The sequence below is a fragment of the Cyanistes caeruleus genome, chromosome 14, assembly GCF_971803275.1.
Source record: "Cyanistes caeruleus chromosome 14, bCyaCae1.hap1.1, whole genome shotgun sequence".
NCBI classification, from domain to species: Eukaryota; Metazoa; Chordata; class Aves; order Passeriformes; family Paridae; genus Cyanistes; species Cyanistes caeruleus.
In genome coordinates, this window is record NC_141714.1 from 12213208 (window position 1) to 12236534 (window position 23327).

The 23327-nt window shown below is 43.5% G+C and overlaps 1 protein-coding gene across 9 annotated transcripts in view; it reads left to right on the forward strand.

Moving 5' to 3' along the window:
* Positions 1–537: 537 nt before the first annotated feature.
* The window catches only part of NRK (Nik related kinase), a 92792-nt gene continuing 70002 nt past the window's right edge, over positions 538–23327 (forward strand). For 8 of the 9 annotated variants that reach the window (XM_086850168.1, XM_086850173.1, XM_086850170.1 and 5 more), the window contains exons 1-2: positions 539–649; positions 5097–5162. In XM_086850168.1, the coding sequence (XP_086706294.1) occupies positions 608–649; positions 5097–5162 (108 nt within the window). In that variant the 5' untranslated portion in view covers positions 539–607. Of the gene's footprint in view, positions 650–5096; positions 5163–23327 lie in introns of all 9 variants that reach the window. The other variant, XM_086850169.1, reaches the window with a different exon arrangement.

Sequence of the window (23327 nt, forward strand, 5' to 3'; positions counted from 1 at the left end):
GGAGCCCGGCGCTGGGAGCATCCCTGGAGCCCGGCGCTGGGAGCACCGCTGCCGTCAGCCCCTGGGCTCGTGTTCGCAGCGCCCGTCACCCGAGGGGAAGGGGCTGGCAGTGTCTCAGCTGTGTGTAGTATATATAATTTATGTATAAAATGCTGCTCTTTGGACACTGTCGCTGCGGTTCTGGGGGTTTCGGGGGTTTGGTATGCGGCAGGTGCATTGCCCCGTACGCCGTGCGGGAGCGGAGCGGGGTCCCCGCTCTCGGCCCGGCCGCTCCCGGCCCCGCGTGGGGCGGTGCGTGCGGGGGAGCTCCCGTCTCCCTCACGCCGCCTTCCCGAGGCGATGCCCCCATTCCCGCCCCGCGTGGGGCGCGGAGCGCGGCCGCCCCCGCCCCGCCGGCCGCAGGTGGCCCCGACCCCCGCCGGCGCCGCACGTCACTTCCTCGCAAACTTTTCCCGAGCTGCTCCCTCCGCTAAAGTTGCCGGCGGCGGCCGCCCGGGCCGGGGAGGGCGTTGGGGCGGGCCGGGCATGCCCGGCTCGCTGCGCCCGCCGGGGCACGGCCGGGCCGGCGGGGGCCGCCCGCGGCACCGCTAGCTCGGGGCCCGCAGCCATGGCCCGCAGCCTGGACGGCATCGACCTGGCGGCGCTGCGGGTAAGGACGGGCCGGGGCTGCCCCGCGGCGGGGGGGGAACGCCCTGGCCCGGGCTCGGGGCTGCCGAACCCGCTCCTCGCCCCGCGGCGTGTGCGGGCAGCAATACGCTCCTTCACCCCCGCCCTCCGCCGCTCGGAGCGGGCTCCGCTCTGCCGCGCCCGGGAGGGAGCGCCCGGGCTGGGGACGGCAGTGCGGGGACCGCGGGGCCAGCGGCGCGGTGCTGCCCTCGGGCTCGGGGTGCAGCCTCGGAGCTCCCCGGGCCCGCAGCCCCCGGGCTCCACAGGTCGCGCTCCCTCGGCTGCAGCGGGGTGCCCTGCCCGGCTGCCGCCGCTGCGCCGCCGGGGCGCCTTCCCCTGCCAGGGGGATAAACGATTCCCACCGGCATCCCGAAAGGTGTTGTACATGCTGTGGGGAGAAAACAAAAGGGAAACTATGATCTTGTGGGGGGTGGCTTTTGTGGCCTTCTTGTTGTTATTGAAGTTTGGGATTTTTTATCCCCGTCCCCCTCCTTCGCCCAAGCTAAGAAAGTCAGCATTCACCTGGGTTGCTGTGCATTTTTATTGTTACCTTCTTATGTTTTTAATGTAAGCCGAACTTTGGCCGCGTTCAAACCCGTGCTGTCCGTGTTTCACATCCACAGAGCGGTAGCAGGGCTGTGTGTGATGCCCCCGAGTTCCACTTGCCCTTTTTACAGGAGCTCACCGCCCAGCAGCCCATCCAACCCAGACAGGTCTTCTGTGGAGCGCTCTCGATGGAAGAGGAGGGAAGAACTCCATTGTGGCAAAAAGCAGTCATCCCCAGGCAGTGATACCAAAGCAATATTTCTAAAAATATCAGGGAAAATAGAAAGAGGGCTCGGAGAAGCCTTTGCGATATTCACGTGGCGAGGAGGGTGTTCCAGACTGGAGGCAGAAAGAGGAAAAGCAGCAGGGACAGTAAAGTTAGGAAGGATGGCAAAAGGCTACTAAGCAAACAGAAGTTTAATCTGGCTCTGTATGGGGTGTAAGGCAAAATAATGTTTATTATTTTTAATTCTTTAGAGCTTTAGCAGATGAATCTCGTCTCCTTAAATAAATAAGGAAATAGCGTGAGTTTGAAAAGGAGTCATTCTGCAAAGCAGACAGCAGGCTTTGTGACAGAACCAAGTGATTCACAGCCTCCAAAGGCTGAGAGCACTGTGAGTGTCAGCCTCCACAGGGGAAGGGATAAATGTCTTGTTTTGGAAGAAACCCCCTTGAACCTGTCAGCAGTCAGCACCCCATAGTTTGGGGTTTGTGCTAAGTAGGAAGTGGGAGGTAGCTGAGCTGTGGAAATTATTTAAAGACAGGTGCCTTGCCTTGGTCATGTCTGGGGTGTTCCTGGGGCCAGTGGGAGCTGCCTGTTGCTGTGCTCCAGCCTCCCACAGTTGTGAGCAGGGTCATTTTCAAACTGAGATTGCCCTCCTCCCCTCCAAATGGGTGTTCAGCAGGGCTCTCCCCTTTCCCTGGAAAACAAGGGCCCAGGTTTCCTGGTGTTGCTGGATTCACCAGGGCAGTCAGAGGCTAAAAAGCCCTTGAGCTCTGCATTAGGTGCTGTGGCACAGAGGCCCTGTAGAACTTGTGCTTCAGACACCTGTATCTTCTTTAGCTGCAGGGATGTGAAAAGTGCGTTTTGGTCACGCTCTTGCTGCATGTGTTGCTTTTCATTCTGCCTTGCAGAGGAGATGGATGTGGCACCTCTGGGTACCTCTGGGTCAGAAGTCTTGCTCTTGCTTTCTGAGTGCACTGCAGATGACTCGAGGGAAGCCAAGGTGGTCACCATATGGTGCTGTGTGTGATGGTAATTAACCTTAGAGTGATGAATGTTCAGGCCGGTATTTTGGCATCTTTCAAAGGGAATTAGCAATTTAGCAGGTGAAGGGTTAGCTGGACCATGGGCTTAAGAGGTAGCTGGGAGGGACTACATCAACAATGATATCTAACTCCAGGATAATTAAGAAGGTGGCCCATTGTGAAGAATGCCAGCAAACAACTCAGTGCCGATATCCAAGCAAACAAGGGCAATCCAAGGACCAGAGCCCAGATTAATATCCTTTATGACTCTTTACAAGGCTTGGTTCACTGTGGTGTCCTGATTAAAAGAGGAGAGATGGCCAAGTATTTGGCTGCACTCAGACCTGTGGAGGCTTGAGATGTTAATGCTCAATTTTCTAGCAAGGACAGGATAGGATATGCACTATATTAACTTTAATGCTACTGTTTATTTAGATAATTGTTAGAGTCTTTCCTAGAGTGTCAGAAGACTTCAGAAGCAAACTATTAGGGTGCTAAATCAGAATTAAATTTATTGAAAGACAAAAGGGAAGCTAATTTTGAGGCACTTAAATTAGTATATTTGCATAATGAGCTTAAAGAAGAAGTGTGAAGACAGCACACATTTATGTGAGAGAGGCAGTTGCAAAGTCCAAGTTGAAAATGCAATTTAGGTTCCTCTGGGTTTCTGTGCACTGTGGGCACTTCTTTATTCAGCAGTGCTGCTTTCTGCAGGAGAGCTGGGGAATTAGCTCGTGCTTCCTGGGGAGTGCAGTGGATATTATGCATGGAAGCTCTTTACTGGGAGGGTTCCTCAGAGAGATGCTGTGAGTTTCACTGCCTGGACCATGAGCTGCCTACAGCACAGTTCTGTGCAGAGGTTTTGTACCACCCACCAGTTGCTTTAGCAGTAGCAATGGTTTATTTGCTGACTTCAGTCCCACTGAAGTAAAGCATTTGTTTATATGAAGATGAGTCAAAATGTAAAATGAGGAAATGAGAAGAAAGCAAACTTCAGTGAGATCCAGTCTTGTAGGTATTCTTATGCCAGTGCTTAAGTCCATATGTGAGAGTTCCCAACGATTCCCTTTTAACTGAGAGCTTTTGGAATTGGGGTTTTAGTCTAGGACACTTACTGACTTGTTTTAAAATAAGAGACAGAGAAAAAAAGATGCAGACTGACCTGCATGGGTCAAAAGTAAGTCATCTTGATCCGATTTACGCATTTTCTTTTTTAAAAAAAGAAAAAAGTCTTGTAAGGTTGACAGTTCAGGAAGTTTAATATTAAAACTCATTTAACTTACAGCCAAATGAACTCACTAGGACTTTCAGTTATGGAAGTCTGGGCTGTGTTGCTCTGAAAGCTCTTGGCATTTATCATGACAGTTGTGCCAGTAAAGGTGGAATCTGCTCAGAAAAAAAACCTGTGTGGTTCCTCTGGGATTTTGCCAAGGTAAACATTTCTGTATCAGATATGAAGAAAGAATTGCTTATATTAAAAGATTAACATGTAAGTGGAGTGGGGAGAGTAGCTTGATACCTCCAAAAAAAGGATGTTTTGCAACCAGGAAAACCAATAGAATTTGTATCTTTGAGATAATGTTTTTCTGTATCACATCCCTCAGCAGTACCAATAGGCATTAACTGACGTGACAGATTGCTGAAACAGATGTGGTAAAATTGACACATGGATTTAATAATATTTTATATAAATCTCTTAGTGATACCATGGCAAGAAATGAGCAGAGTGATAAATGGCTTAGTCAGAAACCAAGAAACTGTTCTCTTCAGTTCTTAATGGTTTTAAATAAATCGCTCAAGTGAGTTGCAGCTGATTTTTTTATGTACTCATTCATTCAGAAAGGAGCACTGCCTGTGCCTTGCAGCAAGATGGGCTGCCTGTACCTGAGGGGTTGCAGCAATGTTGCAGGAGAACCTCAGTGGTTGGTTTTAGAGCAACTGGTGCTATAGCACGAGGACAGAAGTTCATTCATGTGGAATGGTAGACTGATCACCTGACTCATTAATCTTTTATGTAAATTAACAGCAATCTAGTTTGGGTTCAAAGCCAAGAGTTCTATACCACAGTCAAATTCACTTTGTTATGTTTGCAGAATAGGAGAGTTGAGTGTTCTCAGCTTGCCTTTAAGTTAATGTTGCCTGGTTTGGTACATTTCCTCTCACTGAGGTAACTGGGCTCAGGTGCTTTATATTGTAATTTTTTCAATTCTGCTCTTTGGGTTTTTTCCTTTGTTGCACTGCTCATACCAAGTGTTTCACAGCAGAGGACAGCAGCTCAGCCTCCAGGCTAGCTCAGTGTGGTAAGGCTCAGGAACCTGGAGTTTTTCCTTATTCTGCTGTCAGCCAAGTCAGCGGTTGAATTCTAGTATTTTTCACACACATCCATTTATTTATTGTATCTGCTGTAGTACCTGCCAATCTTCACTGAGTTGTTTTGTGTATAGAGTTTTGCGAAACTTGACTGAAAACTTAAATATTAATGCATTTCTTACCCTGTGGTTTGGCAATTTCCCCTTTAGTGTGTAATGCAGATCATTAGGAGATGTGCCTGATTTCCTTTTGATGGTGTACAATTAGTTTATGTTATGAATTGGTTGCTGGAATCCAAATAATGTTATTTCTTCTGCTTTTTGCAGGACCCTGCAGGAATATTTGAACTGGTGCAAGTTGTTGGAAATGGGACATATGGACAAGTCTATAAGGTTTGGATGCCTCTTTAATTTAGGATGCTGTTCTTGATAAAGCTGTATAACCTAAAGTAGAAGCAAGCACCATTCAAGAAGGCAGGCAATTGTTCCAGTAATAGCCTGGTTTATCTTGCTCTCTTTTCTGCATACTGCAAAATGTACTTCCTGTGAAATTCCATGGCCTTCCTTCTGTCCTGTTTTCATGTTTTCTCTTTGCTGCCACAAGTTACATAAACAGTTTTTGTACTGACTTGCCTCTACTCTGTGCTTACTTTCTCCTTTTCAATTTTATTTAAAAGGTGTCTGGCAGAAATTTACATCAGTGATGGCTGAATCTGGCCTGGACTGGGTGAAGTTCAAAACTCAGACAGCAGTGCTCTTCAACACAGAGGTGTCAATTAGCCCTGCTCTGCAGGCAGGCAATGAAGTTTTTGATTTCTGTTGTTACCTTTGTCACTGTGCTATCAAAGCAGAACCACCAAACAAGAAACTACAGCAATTAGCATTGTTTGCCACAACACAGCACTCTGTTCACTATGCAGTGCACAGCTTACTTTAGTTATAACACCAAGCCTAGAAAAGTGTTCTTTCACTGTGAAGCCTTCCCTAAAAGTGATTTAAGAAGAGGAAATAATTGTGATTAAATAGAGAACCAAGTTCCATTTCAAGAATGAAGGCAGAGGAAGGAAAAGGCCATGCTGCTGAACCCTTGAAGGTACATCAGAGGAGCAGTGGCACTGGAATAAGTCTGGTGTTGCTTCTCCCTCAGGTCCCACTTCTGACAAGCCCCTACTTGGCAAGTCCTTGTGTGTGAGCAGGCTCTTTGTGCACTGATCCCTCTGAGGGAAAATGCAGAAAGGTCCTGGTCAGCAAAGCAGGGTTGTTCTTTCTCCTGTGCACTGGATACATGCTACATTTTGGTGGCCATCCTCTGGTGGCAGATCTGCTGTAATCACATTTTACTTTCCCTTTGAAGCTATAGGTTCTGGAAAATGCTTCACAGGAGCAGTTCTGGGAAGTCTCTCTTTTCCCATGCTACCATTTTATTATTATTATTTTATTTATTTTTTTTGTCAGAAGCAAGATCTTTCTCATGTAACTCTTTGTGGTGGTGAAGTCTGTGTTGTTTCTGAGATCATCATTCAGATACTGCTCAGAATACTACTGAACTAAAAGTACATGCTAGGGTTCACATGGACAGCTTAGAAGCCAGGAGAGATTTAGAGGTGCTGTTGTTTTTTACCTGCAAAAAGATTCCAAAACCTCTTGAATGTTCTGTTCAATAGTTGACTTGCTTTTTGTGTCTGGATTTATTTTATATTGGGAGAGAAAAATTTCAATCTAGTAATCTTTTATGAGTGTTGAGTTTGAATCAGCTGCTTAGTCATGGCAGAAGCAGGAAGGAACAATGTAGTTTGCTTCTGTGCTGCAAAAGAAAATGTTTTGAGCTGTCATGTAGCTCACTAGAATGTTAGTTGCCAAAATGTGCAAGAAATATTGACAGTGACAATTTAAAATTGTACCCAAAGGCTTCTCTCCACCGAGCATGCAGGAAAACAGGGTCTGACAGCTCTGGGAATGGGGTGATCTGAGTCTCTGCTCATTCTGCACTTGCTCTGGCTGGAACTTCTGTGTAGCATGTCTTCTGATCTATTAAATGCTAGGACTGGTAGCGTGAATTAATGGAATTCTGAAATAATTTTGCAGTTTGTCTGCTATCAGCGTGAGATTATAAATATTTAAGTTGTAAAGTAGTCTCTGTTATCCATATACTTTACTCATATCATTAGAGCATGTTTTTATTCTCCTGAGGTGTTAGATTCTTCCTTATGATCAGAAACTACACATAATCAAAGAAAAACTTATTTCAGGCTAAATAAATTATATTCAGGATTACTAAATTCCTTTGTTGGCTGTGAAGAGGATTTGTATTTTAATATATGCAACTCTATAAAAACGAAAATAAGATTTTGAGGATTCATCATTACGATTTGTAAAATGGTGTTTAACAGATTTATTGAAGGAGAGTATTATTCATACTGAATTATTCCAGTTCCAGCTCAGGGTTTTCTAAAATGAAATGGAAGAGGTATGAATTTTACACATAACAATGCTAGAGCTGAGTAGAAATGTTACAAAGATTTGTGTATAATAGTTGACTAAAAGCCAGCAGATTTTTTTTGACAGCTTATGAAGTAGTAGGACATAAATACTCCAGTACTGGCAACTTCAGCCTTTGGAAAGCGTGAATTTGATGTGGAAAAAATTCCAGTGGTAGCCAGAATTCATGAGACTTAGGCTTTATTACCTCTTGAAATGACAGGTGAGTTTTTCAGTTAATTCCTGGTTTCCATGTGCTGGAATCCAAAGAGCAATCCTATGTAAGAGGTGATTGAGAATAATGCCATGGGAGGTGGTAGCACAGAGTCTTCCCTGACAGTAAGGGAAAACTGAAAGTAGTTGGAAAATAAAGTGGTGCTTTTGGTGGTGGTTGGCAGGTAGGAGTACTGACTCTTCCATGCTTTGTCTCCTCAGTGCTGAGGAGCTGAAGGTCAGATAGTGTCCAGTCTCTGCACCATCTGCATTGGATGCACATGGGAAAGATCAGTTCCTGAGCATCCCATGCACCACTTCTGGCAAGGTCTGTCCATCCTCCTGCATACTCTTCAGGCCAGGGATGAAAATGAGTGTGCAGGGCATGAGCAGTTGCTCTCCAAAGTATGAGGGCCAGCACTTTCGAGGGTTTCTAGAGCTGCTGATCATTAAGGACCTTTGGACAGCAGAGAAATGTTTTGTGTCACGTAACTGTCGGTGTCATCTGGAGGAAGTGAGAAGGCTGATGGTGTCACTTGGAAATCCTTGGGATCTGTTGAGACATTGCACTGTTGTGAGTTCTTTGCCTATTCCCATTGCCTGCAGGAGTTTATCTGTATGGACTCCCTGGCTCTGAAGTGCTGGACAGTGATGGGCCATCACCCACCCTTGATGTAGAACACTTGTATGCTGGTCTGTGCTTGTGTGCTTAGTAATAACTAAACTGTAAGTCTGGGGCAAGTGAAATATTTTTGTCAGAGATTTCTGCTGTTAGTTTCATAATCTTTGATGAGAGGTGTTTCTTCCATAGAAGCCTGTTAATGCACTTTCTATGCTTCCATTTTCAATGCAGGGTCATTTTTATGTTGAGTGAATGGGGAAGGGGACATATGGGGGCAGCTGAAGGGGTTGCTGTTTTTGAAGTATTTGGGTCACACAATTCTTCCTGAGCTCTGGGAGAGGCTGTGAGACCCTGAGTTTATGGCTGCTCTGTTTTTTCAGTTGTCAAGGTGAAGAGGAATTGTTCCTAATCCTCCTCTTTCAGCCATGCTCTGACAGTCCTCATCTTTCTGAAGTTTTCATGGACCAAATGAGGTCAGCAATGGTGTTTTCTGATGTCAAGAGGCACCTGACTGGGGCTCTTGTCTTCCTTATTTTTAGTGATGTGGATTAGCCTTCTCCTGAGCTTGCCATTTTTCAGTGGCCTAGAGAAAGAGAGGCCAATGTCTTTGCATAGTTCCAGGGGCTGATGTTTTTTGGCACAGGAACTTGGAGGCTGGTGATAAACCCTGAGAGATTTGCAGCTGCTGTGTGTGCAAAATGGTTGTATCTTTAATGGTGTCTGAGGGACAGGGAGCTTGGGAGAGGTGCCCTGGTCTGGAGCTGTGACAGTCAAGAGGGAAGATGTGGTTTCCCAGTGATGCAGCTGATGAAGAAGCAGGAGGGCTGTTGCTGGGGCCTTGCAGGGGTGGAAGCAACCCTGCCTTCCTGTAGTGATTCTGCATAGCTAATATTTTTATTCCTCTGTGGTCACATAGGACTCAGGATACAAAAAGGAAGCAGCTCTGAGTAAGGAAGTGTATGGGGTTTTGTTTGTTTGGTTTTGTTTTTTTTTTTAACACTGTTGCTTCTTGGCACTGAATTGAGCTTCAATTGCTGGCATGAGTCATGAGTTACTTTGCTGTTGATGTGGAGTGGCAGGAGTGCAGCAAAACATAAATACAATGTTTCATTTTATCTTAATTTGAAAGTCTGTTAAGTTCTTCATATTCCATTCCACTGAATAACTGGCTGCTGTAATTGAGCTGGGAGTGATGGAGGGGAAGGAACCTGGGTTTTTTGAGACTGGATAGTGTGGGGAAAGAATCACCTAACCATGCTGTTATGGAGTGTTATAATCTGTGGACTGCATTGAAACCTTAATTAATGGTAGTACCTGGAAGGTTAAATTTCAGAAATATTACAATTATGTTCAGTATAATCCAAATGGTGAATGTGTATAAACTGAAAACTTTAAAACCATCCCTTCTGTGGGTGGGTCAGAAATAGCCACTTTCCAAAGATTGTGTCTTAAGGCTGAAATGCAGTTTTAAAGTCTCCAAAGTGCTGCAGAGACGTTAAAAATGACACGTAATCTGAGGTTGTTTTGTTGTCATTTGTGGTGAGTTACAGTTTTCAAACTAATCTTCATCTTCAGGGCACTGAGATTTTGATGAGTCAAGGAGGGAAATCAGTTGTACTCTGTAGAAATGGCAAAATGCTGCTCTATTTCACTAGCAGTTGGTAAAAGTGCTTGTTTGTCTATATATTTGCTTTATTTTGTTATTTTGGTAGCAATGCCTTTTTCTTCGTCCTAAAATTAAGAGCCAGACACAATTAAGGGATAAAGGGATTTTACTTCAGTGTTTAATAAGGATCCTTTTGGTGCAACAATTCATCAAGGTGGAATATGCACACACATGGTAGATCGTGTATACAATTTTATAGACCTTGCAAATTAGTGTATCTAACAAAGATGTCCCAATGAGAGGCTTGAATGAATAATGTGACATGTCCCTATTCTAAAGTGTTCCCCCAGATGGGCCTAATCCTGGTTTACAGGATGTGTTCTAGGGGAGGCTCTGGTTTCTCAAAATAGTGTAAGGCTTTCCTGCCTCCAGCTGTGAGGCCTTTAGGATGTTTGCTCTCCTGGCCTAGCAGAACACCAGGACTATGCTATTCTGAGTCAGTATTCTGAGTCAGTATTCTGTGACTATTCTAGCCTGAAAGAATTAAAAGTATGCTAAGGGCATGAGAATACATTAAAGGTATAGAAAAAGAAAAGGCAAAAATCATTGTGGCAGCAGTGGAAGAGCTGATTATCTTGCCCACATGAAAAACTAGTTAATTACAGTAGGCAGCAGTGTATAAAGTCACTGCCAACAGTGCATGGGATGGAGTCAGCAGCTCATTGCACAGATCCTTGGTTGGCTTGTGCAGACAAATAATGGAGATTGCTGCTCCTGGCCACAAGGATCTCTCAGGAATACACCTGAACTTACTGTGTGCTGCTGCCATTGTAGTAAGATATGAAATGCTGCTGTGCTTATGAGTGGGTTGCCCTGAAAACTGAAGGATGTAGGGCTGCAACACCATTGATACACTAGAGAGGTGTGGGTTGGGCTTTTGATATTTAACTTCTTCAGTTTTTGATAAGACCCTTGAAGTCTGCATGCTACCAGGGGTGTTTCTTCATCAGTGTTCTCTCAGTTGTCTGCAAATCCTAAATACACTCCCATAAATGTCTCCGTGCCTTTCTTATTGCTTCCACACCACAACTGTCCTTTTCCTTCCATTCAGAACATTCCACATCAGGTGTGGAATTGGCATCCTTGATACAAGGAGGGCAAACTGTGCCTTGGACTCCATCAGCAAGAGCCTAGCAAGCAAATCACGGGATGTGATTACTTTCCATGCCCTTGTTAGGCCACACCTGGAATGTTGTGTCCCATCTTTGCTCCCTCAGTTGCAGAGATGCTGAGAACCAGAGAGGATTCATCAGGAGACCACTAAAACATTTAGTGAGTTGAAGAAGGAAATGCTGAAGGAATTGGATGTTTTCAGCCTGGGGAAGAGAAGGCTGAGGGCACATTGAAGCACAGTTTTCAGGTGCTTCAATGATGGTTGGTACAGGAGGTGCCAGGGATGCACAGGACAAATGGGTTGCTTAGGGAAAGTTCCATTTGGATGTCAGAAAAAAATTCTGTACCATGAGTCATCACTGGAATAGGTTTCTCGTGGTGGTTGTGGGGCCACCCTTGCTGGAAATATCCAAGGCTGTTTGACAGTCTTGGTTAATAAAACCTGTCCCTGCTTTTAACAGCAGGTGGAACCATGTGTTCCTAGAGGTCTTTTCCAATATCAGCTTGAGTTCAAGATGTACCTACTATCAACCCTGCCTATTACAGTGTGAATTACTAACTTGGAGGATACAAAAACCCCCCACTTTTATTTGAAAAAAAAAATTATAGCAATAAAAAATTATATATCTTTATAAAATAGGTAGTTCATGGTGTGTATTTAGTTGTCAGATAAAGGAGTATTTTTGTGCCAGGGTTTTTTAGGGGTTTGGCATTGTGTTTGCTGGGGTTTTTTTTAAGTCTTGGCTTCCCTGCCTATTTGCGTAGCAATGCCAAACTATATTCAGCACTGGATTTTAAAATAATGGCTCAAACATTTGAAATTAATTAGCAAATTGTGAAGTCCTGGTTCTAGTTAGTGAATATTTCAGAGGAACTCGATTAAGATTCTTAGGAGCCAAACTAGTTTATCAAAAATAGAAGAGTAAGGATATGAAAAAAACCTCTTAGCTGTGGAGTGTCTCTATAAAATAAAGGCTCTGACTGAACAGAGCAATGTACAATAATTAGATGTGCCATTAAAAGTAGTAAAATCCTTGCAAATGATTTGTTGACATGCCTGCTGCTTTCAGGTCCTCCATGTTTTGGACCTAAAAGCCCAGGTGGGAGATGCATTTTCATCCTAAACTGTTGGCATTTTGAGCTCATGTTGCATAACACTTCAGATTTTGTCACTGGGTCATGCTATTTTGAAGGTAAGAGAACGTGCTAAAAATGCACTGGTGGTAACATGAGCGTAGTAGGAAGTAGTTCAAACTCTTAATTCCCTGCTCAAGCACTTCACTGTGCCCCAAACACCTCACTAGTGACATTGATTTCAGTAATCCTGACTGCTCAGTAGCATCCAGATTCACACCAGTGTGAGCAGTTCTTCATGGGTCTGAGTTTTGTCATATCCAACCCACTCAGGAGTATTTTCATTGGATACGATATATAAATTTGTGGAACTTGAGGAAAACTCCTAATTGTCTATTTGCAGTCCAGAAAACCATAGCTATAACAGTTAATGAATGAATGACAGGATATTACTTAATTTTAAATAGCAGAAAATCTAGTGTGTTGTTTATAGATGTTTGAACCGATTCCCACGGCAGGTTAGCTTTAGTAACTTCTTCTTTCACAGTGAACTGCAGGATTTTAGAGCCTGATGAGGACATGCCACCTTATCTCTGTGTCTCTGTTTATTTCTTAGAGCTCCTTATGAATTGTACTTTCTGAGTCTGCTTTAATGTCCTGAAGAGTGCATGTATGTTTTTTTGAAAGTCCTTCTTTGGTACCTCTGGGCTATAGCTAATGGAGCATAATAAAAGGAACAACCAATCAGTTGGTTTCCTAAAACTGAAGAAGCAACTATTTTTCAGCTCTTTGTTGTATGCTTTTTAGTTTTCAAAGTCCTTATGTATTATAAGCCTGCCCTTAAACCTACTGACCTTGTGCAATTCCTGGAAGGTTCTCAAGATTTGCTTTAGAAGCACCTACTCAAAAGCTATTCCTTTCCCATCCCATTCTTCCCACCCTTGAAAATACTGAATTTTAGTAACTTCTGAGATCTTACAGCTGAGCAGTCCAGAAGACACACTTTGTAGCAAACTGTGACCTTTTCAGTGTCCTGCATGATGTTATTAGTGTGGTCTGGGGCAGTGCCTTTAGGAGCTCCCTGTGTGTGAAAAAGGCAATTTTTCATGAAGGTAAGAGAGGGGCTGATGTGGGCAGCTGTGGCTCAGGAGATCCTGCTTCTCTTCTCCTCTCTGCTTCCCATCATAGCTAAAAACCATGAATTTACTGGAAATGGAGCTCTTCAAGTCAGTGTAGCTGTTAAAATGGAGGCAGCCCTTGTTTTTGTGAAGCGTCTTGGGATTTTGGTTAGGAGGAATTAGTGTGCTTATGGAGGTGATTTGTGGAAATTGGTTAGCAGCCACTTACTGAACAATATGCTGTTTGAAAACAGTTTCACTTGAATCCAAGCATGGGCTCAAGAGAAACCAGAGTGGGAAAATTTCAAGAAATGAGTTGGCTTTTGTTTTTAAACTTTGTTTCAGAAATGTCAAAACATTACATTTAATTTGCTTCATTTGAATATACATTTAAATTCAGGAGGATGTTTAATAGATTGGGGGGAAAAAGGTACAGTCATACTGAAATAATTTGGCATGACAAAAAGAAATGCGAGTATTAATGTGAATTATTCTGAGTTTGTATTCTGAGAGGAGTGTTTGCAACCAAAAACGAGACCAGTTGGCAAAACACTGACATTTTGTTGGTATTTACTGAATACTGAAGTTTACTACATTCTGTTTTCTGACTGTGCAGTTGCTACATCTGATATGAGCTTTTTTAATGCAATCTTTTCTTGTATATCTATTGTTAAAAATGGAAACATTTAGAGGAAAAGGTCATAAGAGGAATGTGTGATGGCCTTCTGAAAAAAAAAATTCCTCAAGTTCAGTAAAATGTAGATATCTTTCTTATTTAGAATGCTGAATTTTAGCAAGGCATTTCCCCAGTATTTAAAAATAACAAGGGTAGCCAGTTTACTAATTATTTCTGTTGCAGTAGATTTGCCTACTTCTGTTTTGCTCTTGGCTTTAAACCTGTGAACAATTGTACTAAAATATGCAACAAAACCATCATGAAATAAATATGCATATGACTTCGATAATGGATTCTCAAATGTATTATTTACACAGATTGTTCATGATGTTGTCTTGTTATATGGAAAAAGGAAAGAGCTAGAAAAAATAATATTTGTTTTTTGCAGTCTAACATGAAATATTTATCGTAACCGGCTTCTTGCAAACATTCTGCCCCCAGAAGCCAAATCTTATCAGTAGATATCTGATTGCCTTTTATTATTATCAGAGGGTAGAGTTTGGAGTTGGGGGCCAGCATTACATCCATCATGTTTAGCAAATCAAATTACTGCGGTGGGATCTTCCACTTTTCGTGTGTTTTGCCCTGCAGAAGAGGACAGGCAGCAGCAGTGCGTGACTCGGGGGTACCAGAGCATTCCTGCTTTGGGATCCCTTTGGGATGAAGGGTGGTTTGTTTCCAGAGACACTGGGCTGTGCTTTCTTGTCTCTCCCAGTGAAAGACAGCCAAGTTTTGCAGGCAGGCACGTTGGGAGTCGAGGGGTGCCCAGTGAGCCCTGGAATGGCTCAGATGTGGAAGGGGTTGGAGGCAGTGAATGTGGTGCTCTGAGGGCACACTGAGCTTTTTGTGCATGTGCAGATCAGCCTAAGCAGGTCTGACATTTCCCAAAGGCATTTGAGCTCTGGTGCACGTGCAGATTGCTGGGTGCCCAACTGGGACAGCTTCCCTGGCAGAAAAAGGGCTTGTGTGGGGAGAAGATGCACGAATGGTCGCCTGCTCTCCAAAAATGTGCCTGAAAATGGAAAAAGGGTGAAGGAAGGAATAGAGAGGGTGGACTAACATTTGGACACTTGGTAAAAAAATCAGTCAGAACCCCTTTGAGTAGAGGAAGATACAAAACAAAGACTGAAAACTCAGGTCTCTGATAGCACATGTTGGAGAATAAAGAACAGAGAGGATTTTGGACTCATCCTTCCCTAAGTTCCCCTCGTCCTTTCTTCACATTATGTTGGTTTGTAGGTACCCACCTGTTGGAGGACTTTGCATGGCCTGTGTCCCTGGCTTGCATGATGCAGCTACAGTATTTTCATGCTGGCAAGGGAGTCAGCCTGTACTCATTCATTGCATGAATGCTCAGGTTTCTGCCCACGTTTGCAAAGCACCTTTTGCCTTTGTGAGGCTGTTCAGAGTCACAGCAAGCTCCTGGTCAGGCCTTAGAATGTCATTTGCATTCCTACATCTGCCAAAGTCACGGTTCTCTGACCAGGAATGAAAAAAAATGGCTTTATCAGAGCTGGGTGATGGCTGGAGCCTGCATGGTACATGCCCTGTCTATCACACAGATGGGTTTTGAATGTCATAGTGAATATATGAAATATCTGGCTGGCTAAGCTTTTGTGGTTGCTATATCCTGCACTGTTTACATTGCTCTGGCAGATCTCTCCCTTTCAAAGTTATTAATATTAAAATAGAACATTTCTTTATGTGGAGGAGATATCCTTCTAGGCCAGCTCTGTTAGGGGTGGCTGGAAGGTTTCAGACACCTGTGCTGGGATGGAGGCAGTGCTGAGCCACACCAGGGCTGGACAGGGATTGTAGGTGCCAGAGGAGTTTGGGCTGGAAATGACACAGTGGTCTATAAATTGTGGTTCTTAATGAGAAGCCTGTCTGGTTGAATCCTCTGGTGTGTAAATGCTGCCTGATCTTCTGGAGAGGTTCTACCTTCAGATTAGGTGAGCATATACCAGCAGTGGGTTTTCTTTCCTTTCTGGCTTCCTTTATTGCCAGTAGCATGAATGTCACTGTACAGTGCCCTGTTGTGTGAGCTGTCAAAAGACATTGTGTGATGTGAAAAGTCCCCAGAGATTGCATGATGCATTTTGATTTCTCCTTGTAGAACTGGGAGCACGATCAGAAAGAGAAATGGGGAAGCTGCTGCCTCTGCCTTTTCCCCCACCCTGGGCAGGCTGGTGACCATGCAGTTCTCCAGGTGTATTCCAGGAGCTGGTTGTGATAATCTGATGATAATCTGTGATAATCTATGAACATCTGTCCTGCCTGCCAAGGAGGACATCCATGTTTGTGAATGACCCTTTATTAGCAAACTGTTTGCAGTACAGAAGGTGACACGGAGGGCTTTGCATTTTAATTTCTTTTGTTATTCCCACCCTTACTGTGTTTGCCTTTGGTGCAGCCGTGCATTTCTGCAGCTGTGCTGCTGTGGTTTTGTGGCCCCAGCTGACATCCTTCAGGTGTGTCCATGGGTGCTGGGGTCTGTCAGTAACAGGGCGTGTACCTGGACCTGCTGGTGGAGCAGAGCAACAGCTCTCTTGAGGTTTGGCAGAAAATAGTTTCTTTCTTTTTTTATATTTTTACCTTGGTGATAACAAGAGGAAGCTTTAGCAGGTAGGAGGTTGATGCTTTGCCACAAAATCGAGTTCTCACATACCAGTGCAGTGAGGGCAAAACCACAAGCTGCACCCACCCCTGGCTGTGGGCAGCATTTACTGCCCCAGTTAGTGATAAAACCCATGTTCTCGCTCATTGGATCATGAGGCAGATGAATATTAAATTGCTACAGTTAATTGCTGACTTTTCTAAAACAAATTCTCTTCTAAGAAGAAGAAGAAAAAGCTGGTAACAGAAGTAAACAGAAATTTTCAAAGAACTGAGCAGTAATCTCCTCCTATTAAAGCCACTGTGAAAGTGGACAGAAATGGAGTTATGCAAAAAATGAGCATTTTGATGGTTGGTGTGGCTAGATCAATGAAAGGGAAATGACAAATAAACCAGATTCAGGCCACTGAGCATGTCCACGCTTAACAAAATTGAGCTGGAAATAACATTTCTAATTAAACTGGGTCAAACCATATATGCAAACCAGGTCTTTAAAAATAATTATATGAAACCTTGTTTCTTTCCAGTCTTTTGCGCATGATGTCATTTGTTTGACCTATTCAGAGAGGATTTTAAGTGCTAACAGTGGCATGATGGTGCTTTGTGCTCACCTTGCACTCATTTGATTACAGAGAAAATGGGAAATCAGAATCAGTGTGGGGAATCCAGTCCCTAAAGGTGACTCACTGACTAATTTCAGAACCCCTTCTTGTTAGGTATTTGTTTTTCTGTAACTCTTCAGTTACTGAATGTATTAGATTATTTTCTTGTGCAAACATGTCAAAAATAGGTATTTTCTGTAAGCCTCAGTGGTGCAGGGAGGAAAGGAGTATGTGCACAAAGCACACAGGAACTGAATCATCTTGGAGACTTCAGATTTGGTTGGAATGGGCTGACTGGTTAAAACATGATTGAATGCAAGAGCAGTGCAATTCCATACACTGTCTTCTTCCAAAAAAAAAAAACAACCTGGCTGGGCTTCTGTCTTTGATAGTGAAAGTTCTTGCAATCTTGCATGCTCCCGTGAGCCGTCAGAAGGTAGAAGATGGCTTTTCTGCTGTGGGGTTTTCATATGCACTTTGATTTATTTTTTTTTAATGACAGTTTTGTTGTAAATAGATACCTAATTATTTAAACTTTTGTTACTTAAATATGTGCATTGGCAATGCTGTAGAGTTTTAGTTTATCCTGCAAAATTTTCCTCTGGCACGTATTTATCCAAAGCAGCAGTGAGCTCTTGGTGGCGTATTTTGGCATCTGGATGTAAATGACAGAATATGCAAAGGAGCTGCAAAAGGAAGCTGTTCTGGAATCTTGTGGATGGTTAAACTTTTAAAGTAAATTTTTTAAGTGAGAACAACTAGATGTTAAAGCAGAAATGCTAGCTGTTAAAATTTGTATTATTCATGTAAGCCAGCAAGTTGCTGGCATTAGCTGGATGCCTTGTGGAGGTTGTTTTGCTGTTTTGTTTTTGTCTCTCTTGACAGCTGCTTTAGATGTGATGCAGCTGGTTGGACAGGCTATTGCTTTACAAGGTAAAGGAAACACATAGGGTTTGGAGCTCGGAAAATGCGAAGTGGCTTTGAGACTCAATCATGAGAAGGGTTCTGGTGCAGCTTCACTGACATCTGAGGTACCTTGGGCTAGGCCAGGGGATTTCAGTCTTTCAGTTCTGGATCTTTCTGTTTGTGCTTTGTGCTGTGCTTTGTCTGTACTACCTGGGCCCCGTTGTGTTTGGTGTGGAGGGAGTTCACAGTTCCCATTGCTGCCAAAGCTTCATGTGACGCCAGCTGAGAACGCCCGAGCAGGGCGATGCCACCGGGTCCCTGTGAAGGTGAATGTGTGGGTCAGAGCAGTGAGTGTTCTCTCTTCCCATCTGGCCTTCACCTCCAGGTTTATGGAGAGCCTCATTTCCCACCAGCTCTGAGCTTTGGGTGGCAGCCCTGCAGTTGCTTGTCAGAGATATTTCTACACAAGTGGACACAGTGGAGCAGTGGCTTAGGTTTATTTATTGTGTCACGAGCGCTGGCTCAAACCTGTGAGAGGATCTGTGTAATCATGCCTTTTCCAACAGAGAAACCATTGGAAATACACTCTTTTTTTTCATTGTTAAGTGAGGTTTGGTTGAGAAATTTGACCCTTTATGAGACAAATTCAGATCTAATAAACTCAACAGCAGAAATTCCTTAGGATATAGAATAATTCAGACTGTTGGGTTGACTTCAGTGGGGCCAGAAGTGTGTGTGAGAACCTCAGTGTGGGGACAGTCCATGATCAGTGTTGGTGGGAAGTGCTGCAGGGAACCTTTGGGAGGTGTAGCCAGCAGTGCTGGGAGGAGGGCAGGGGGCCCCCAGCCTGTGCTGGGCTCTGGTGCTGTTTTACCCACACTCACTGTGTCATTCACTGCTTCATCTTGCCCTCTACAAAACTAATTTGGCTCGTTTAAACAGGGCAAGACACAGAGATGAGAGTTTCAAAAATCCTGTAGGGCTGTTCAGTAGTTAATTTCAGGAAACTACTGGTACCTCTTGTGACCAGTTCTTCCAATGATTCACTGCTGCTTTTGCTTCATGTGTGCTCGCAATTATGCTGAGCTGCATTGCTTAAGGCTTTGTGGCTCTTCAGCTGTAATGTGTTTAGCCATTTTCTTGAAATTATTCTGCAGGGGTATTTATTTCTTTCTTCCTCTCAAGAGCTCACTGTTCATTTCTGTCCTGCTGTGATTGACTTCAATTCCCCTACAAGTAATACAGAAATGTAGAAGATCCAGCATTGAGCAGTACCTGCTTATAGCTGTTCAGGAACTATGACTGTGCAACTGACCTATAGTTTGCTGGGGAAGGGAACCTTTGCCAGCCAGGCTTCTGCTGTACAAAGCTGATTAGATCAGTTTAGAAAAAATTAACACCAGTGCTTCTAATGAATTCATATTTTTTTGTTTTTGAACTTGGAGTCTCCTCTCTGTTTTAAATTCATTAGAAAAGCGAGCTATACTTCACTTGTAAGACTAATTAGAAGGGTAGTCTGGTTTCATTTTGGAGACTAACTTAACACTGAAAGCCTTTCCAAACATTTAAGTAATTTTCCCTTGAGTTTTCTGGACCATCTGGCCAATAGGATTTTGGAAGGAAATGGGAATTGACTGCTGCTGTGAGATCAGTGCCATGTAGCTCATCTCTTACAGAAATAATTCAGAAATCTGGAGGCTTGTGTGTTTTTTCACAGACTAATTGTGTTCATTAACTCCCTTTTAATTTTTGGAGAGGATTCACCAGATAGAGCCAAATGAAAAGGCATGATTAGATGCTCTGTTTTTTCCCTCAGTTAAATGCTCTGGGAAGACTTTGGTTGTATCTAAAGAATATGACCTTTCCCTAGGCAAACCTCAGATCTTCTGAACTTGACAATATTAGTCAGCAGAGTTTTTTATTTCAGGATTCACCTCAGGTGAACAAAGTCCTAGGGAGGGTATTGGCCAAGAAACACTGAGGGCAAGACTCTGAGACTGTAAGAGAAACATTTTTTGTGCCAGTTGTTAGCACTGGGCTGTCCCATACCCTGTGTGCTGTGCTCTGCCATCTGCAGAGGCACGTACCCACACGGTGTTTCTCTGTGTGAGAAAAACACCAGCACAACTGGAGTGGGAAAGTAAATCACCCTTAAGATTATTGTAGCTCTGTCATCATTTAGTGGAACTTGCAGCTGTGTACCCTGCTTGCCTCAAAGCCTTTTTTTAAAAACAAACCCCACTAACACAGTTTTAACCTGTGCAGAGCCATGTCCATGTTCTCTGTTGCATGCAAGAAAAAATTCAACAATGTTACAGTTGCTGTTCACCAGAATGCTGAAGGATCTTTAAAAATTCAGTGTTAAAAATGTTAGGAGTTTAATGCACACACAAGGTTGTGTTTATGTGGGATGGAAGGCTAATAAAGCTACAACACTTTAAAAGTTAAAAGATGACTCTCCAAACATGAGGTTTGTAATTACTGTGTGCAGCTTAACCTTTGTAGCAATGGTGAGCCAAAAAACCTTCCTTTGAGGGATTCTTGCTCCAAAATTCTGGCCACCCATCAGCTGACCTCCTACAGTCCAGCCCTGACTTCCTTTCAGCAGGATGGGGCTGGCAGGACACACTTAACTCCTTGTGACCTTATCCAGCAGAGATGTGCTATGAACAGGTTTTCTCTAGCACCCTGTATTTCTGTAAATGGATGATTATGAGTCAGGCAGCAAAAATTCACTGGGGTGGAGGGATTTGTACCTCACCCCAGACACAGCTCCTCAGCAGCCCCTGTTCTGCAGAGTGAGAGCCTTATAAAGGCTGAGGCTTTTCCAAAATTGTTTATTTTTCTGGATGAATAGACTTCTGGTGCAGCAGATCTTTGCTGTGGTAAATCACTGGGCTCCCAAGTGCTATGTGTGCCTGGCTCTGTGCCAGGGCTATTCCAACCCTCCCATGCACAGCAAGAGGAGCCCTGGGACTTCAAACACCCCATATCCCCACTGCCCTGTGCTGTACTGAACAACCCACCAGCCCAGTGTCCCCAAGGCAGAGCTCCCATGGGAAGGGGAAAGCTGCCTGTGTCCACACAGCCTCCGTGCCCTGATGGGAGTCTGGGCCTGGACATCTGAGAGTGTTTCAACAGATGTGTAGGGATGTGACAAATGCCAAAGCTCAGGATGAACAGCAAGGCTGTTGAAGCTGCTGCTTGTGCAGATAGTGATATTTAAGTTCAGTGAAATCAGTTTCATGTCTCAATAAATGGAGTGTAAGGAAAATAGGATAACTGCACGACTTCTCAGACCTCTCCTCCTATTCACTGTGCTGCTATCTGAGTTACTCGACCCACATATGGCCCCAATATGTTGCTTTTCTTTCCTTGTTGCCAGCAGTTCCCACTCAGGGGCCTTGCAGTTCCCTCTAAACTTAAGCACCTGGATGACTTCTGAACAGAGAGGAGCTGGAGCTTCAGTGTTTGCCATCCCCTCAGATGCTACTGAAGTATCACCCGATGGAAATTGGACCAAATAAAAGTCAGTGGGACTTCACAGGAGCAGCTCTGCCTCCAGTAACTCTGTGACCCCAAAAATGGCAGGTGAAGGTTGCTCATCCAAGGTTCTCTGTGTGCTGCAACTCTCAGTGTCCCACTGACACCCACCACAAGGCACCCTGGTTTTATCTGCCCCAGGAGAACTGTTCCTGCTCTTTCCTGCTCTCTGTCTTGCACGTTGTTCACATTGTTCAGAAACTTTAAGTAGCAGTTGGGGATCTAAAGCACCATGTCTGCATGTTAGCTGAGCAGGGAGAAGCCACAGGAAGGGTACTTCCCTCCAAATGAGCATGGAGCTGCAGAAGATTACATGGGACGTTCTTCTGCACACACCATCCACTTCAAATAAGTAGAGGACAAGCCTCTTCTATTATGGCTAGAATGGTATTTTCAAAAGAGCTTGGTGCTTTGCTTGATCTTGCTGATCACAGTGACCCATTTGGGAGGAGGTTTCAGTATCCCAAAAGATCAGCCCCTAGTCCATTCCCATACCAGTGTGCAGTGAGTGGTTCATATTTTGGATGAGAATGGTAATTTGATCAAGTGAACATACTGATATTGCAAAAAATGTAGGTATTCAAATATGAGTTTGTGAAAGAGCTTGAATGTTTTCCTTTGTTTCATTTTCTTTTCCCACTGGTCTGCAGTCAGACACAGTCAGACAAACATTAGGCAAAGCAAACAATCTGTGTTTCCACTCATACAATGGGAGGAAATAGGAACTGAAAGGATAAAAAAAAAAAAAAAAACCTGGACAGAAAAACTGCTTCTGGTGCCTCTTGGGTTTTACAGTTCATGAGGGTGGTACAGACATTTACAGTGGGGATGCAAAACTGTTGTTTTCCTCCAGAGATCAAGGTGATTTGATATGGTACTTTTGAAATGACCCTTATCCATCCCTCCCTTCTAGACAATGTGGATGTGGGTAGAGTTTTAAATGACTGGTGAAGGTTATAATTTATAATCTCTTCTCTGGGCTAATGTCTTGCTATTTTAGTATACAGGAAGTTCTCCTATGCCAGCTTAGTTATCTTCAGTGGTACTATGATTTACAGTGATAATTTTGTTTGTTTCTTTAAACATGTGACACAAGAAGGGGCCCTGAGAGAAATCCCTGATTTTCTTTTTTAACATCTTACCCCTGAAACATCTAAAACTTCATTTGGAAAAATTCATAAAACTGACATTTTCACTTTGAATGAGTGCAAATACATTCCCACTCTGAATAAGGGGGTGGGGGAGAGAAAAGCAATAGGATGGAAGGATGGATAAAATTACATGTTCTGCACATAAATAGGGTGGTGGTGTTTCCAAGGAAAATAATTTGTTTTTCATTGAATATTCAATCCATTTTTACTACAAAAATGGGATAAGTTTTACAAAATTATATTTTTTTTTAATTTGGAATGCAGTGTAACATTTTAAGGTTTTAAAAATAATTTTAAATCCATTTATAAATCATATATATCCCTAATATTTCTTCATTAATGTAGCAGCCTTTGTCTCAAAGAACACTGAATGTAATTAATTTTCATTCTTTATATATCTACATGCAGACATTTTAGGGTTTAGCGCTCGTATTTTGCAACCCAAGTTCTGGGATATGAGAAATAACATTTGACTTACTGGTATGGTCTATACCTAAAGTGATGCATTTTAGCTGACTTGTTAGAACACAACTAATCACAGATTTAGGGGGTTTTAAATGGGGTTTAGCATATAGTAGAAAAAAAGACCAGTATGACATAAACCTTGAAGAGCATGTCTTGATTACCTACAGTGTGTTCCTATTTCTGTTGTTCACCACTGACAAGGGTGATGTTATGTAGTGTTTAGGTGATGTGCTTTGCTTTCCCTGGCAGGAAACATTTAGGGTTGGCTCTGAAGGCAACATTAAGTTGGGGTCTGCCAGGCAGCCCTGCTCCAGG